Source organism: Oryza glaberrima, chromosome 2, assembly GCF_000147395.1.
Source record: "Oryza glaberrima chromosome 2, OglaRS2, whole genome shotgun sequence".
Classification (NCBI taxonomy): domain Eukaryota; kingdom Viridiplantae; phylum Streptophyta; class Magnoliopsida; order Poales; family Poaceae; genus Oryza; species Oryza glaberrima.
Window position 1 is genome coordinate 29,875,255 of NC_068327.1, and position 1,703 is coordinate 29,876,957.

At 47.3% G+C, this 1,703-nt stretch overlaps 1 protein-coding gene across 1 annotated transcript; it reads right to left on the reverse strand.

Annotated features, from left to right (window-relative positions):
- Nucleotides 1–893: 893 nt before the first annotated feature.
- LOC127763974 (uncharacterized) lies at nucleotides 894–1,488 on the reverse strand. Its single transcript, XM_052288778.1, has one exon. It carries the CDS (start codon nucleotides 1,353–1,355, stop codon nucleotides 1,077–1,079), a length of 279 nt encoding a protein of 92 aa, XP_052144738.1. The 5' UTR covers nucleotides 1,356–1,488; the 3' UTR covers nucleotides 894–1,076.
- Between the last annotated feature and the right edge of the window lie 215 nt (nucleotides 1,489–1,703).

The following is a 1,703-nucleotide window of genomic DNA, read 5'->3' on the forward strand; positions in this document are numbered from 1 at the left end:
TCAGCTGGTATCGACTGGTAAGGTAACCATTGACACTGAAGAATGTTCTTCTTTTTGTTTTTCCAGCTCCCTTTAGGAGTTTTCGGTGAGAAATTAGTGTTGTTGAGGTTAAACCTATCCAGGGATCAACTTACCTACCTACCTACCATATGTCCTTTTCCTGTTAGTTTCTCCATCCCAATAGTGCTATTGCCCCATTATGAACTTTGAAAAGTAAGCATATATATGTTCATCTAATTCGAAACATTTTAGTGCTGTTGTTGTACAGTACTGATTTGGTATTCAAATCCTAAGTATATACTATCCATCTAATTCAAAACTGTACTAAAGTGCTGAACTGCTGATGTTGTACAGTACTGATCTGGTATTCAAAGCAGTACTGGAATTCTGATGCGGTACCATTCATAGTTTTTCCTTGACAAAAATATGTCATGTCGATTTCACTCGTTATCTGCTTTCTGTGTTCCACCGGAAATCCACATCACCGGCGCCGACCCATCGACAGTCGACCACAGGTGAAGGCGACCGAAGGTCAGGTACTCAGCCACTCAGGTGGGAGCAGGTTAGGCCGGATGGTTTAGCCTCAGGCAAAGATTCAGTTTTGAAGTGTCCTCGCAAATCATCAAGCTACATCTTGCAGAACAGATAAAAGTGAAAATGATCACGACGCATCCTATCTTTTGGGTGATACTACGGTGTTGTAAGTTGTAACCGATCAACATCAAAATTTATCATATCAACCGAGAGCGATGCGCTAAAAAAACAACGAATCAATCGATATTGATTCACATGTCCATCTACATGAAGGTACTCCCTTCGTTGCACAATGTAAGTCATTTAGCATTTCTCACATTTATATTGATGTAGGTAGTCTAGATTTATTAATATCAATATAAATATGAGAAATGCTAGAATGACTTATATTGTGAAACGGAGGAAGTTCCTATACAAAATCCAGCAAATAAGCTGGCATGCCCCAACTATTACTATACACACATGCATAAGCACAACCCTACGAATAAAACTGCGTCTACCAAATCAACCAACCAAATCGTTGGTCTGACAGTAAAAACAGCCTAGTACCCAGCGATCCCCGATTCCTCGTCAGCCTGCTGCTTCTTGCCGCCGCCGGCGTTCTTCTTCTGGCATTTGTCCTTGATCCACTGGAACCCGTGCGCCGTGCCCTCCTTCACCTTCCTCAGCCCCGTCGCCGCCGCCGCCTTGGTCTTCTCCACGCCGCCCTGCTTCTTGCCGCCGCCGTGGCCGTCCCGCCGCGCCGCCGCCCGCGGGCTCGGGTCGCCGCCATAGTCCCACTGGTCGGCCCACGACGTGCCGAACGAGCTGCTCCGCTCCATCCAGAAACTAAACGAAGATCGATCGATCGATCTAACGCGGTATCGCCTCGAGTAATCGATCGATCAGGGAAAGAAAACTGTGTTGCTCTCCTCTCCTCGCGAAAAATTGTGAGGTCGCAGTTTTTATTATAGTATAGGTGTGCACCCGCGCGCGTCCCGTGTACAGGTCATCCGCGAAGAATTTTCGGTGCACGCGTTGCGTTTGTACGTGAGGTGGATGGAGAGCAGTTGCGATTCTGGATGTGTCCGGAGATTGGCGGTTGGGTTCTGTGGGGCCGTATGACAGTTTTGACCGGGAAGCTTCCAGCAATGGAGAGACCGACTGGTGGGGCCAGCAGTATGCCTGGC

Coding starts and splice junctions, on each gene's coding strand:
- LOC127763974 (XM_052288778.1), bottom strand. CDS start 1,355: ATGGAGCGGAGCAGCTCGTTCGGCACGTCGTGGGCCGACCAGTGGGAC.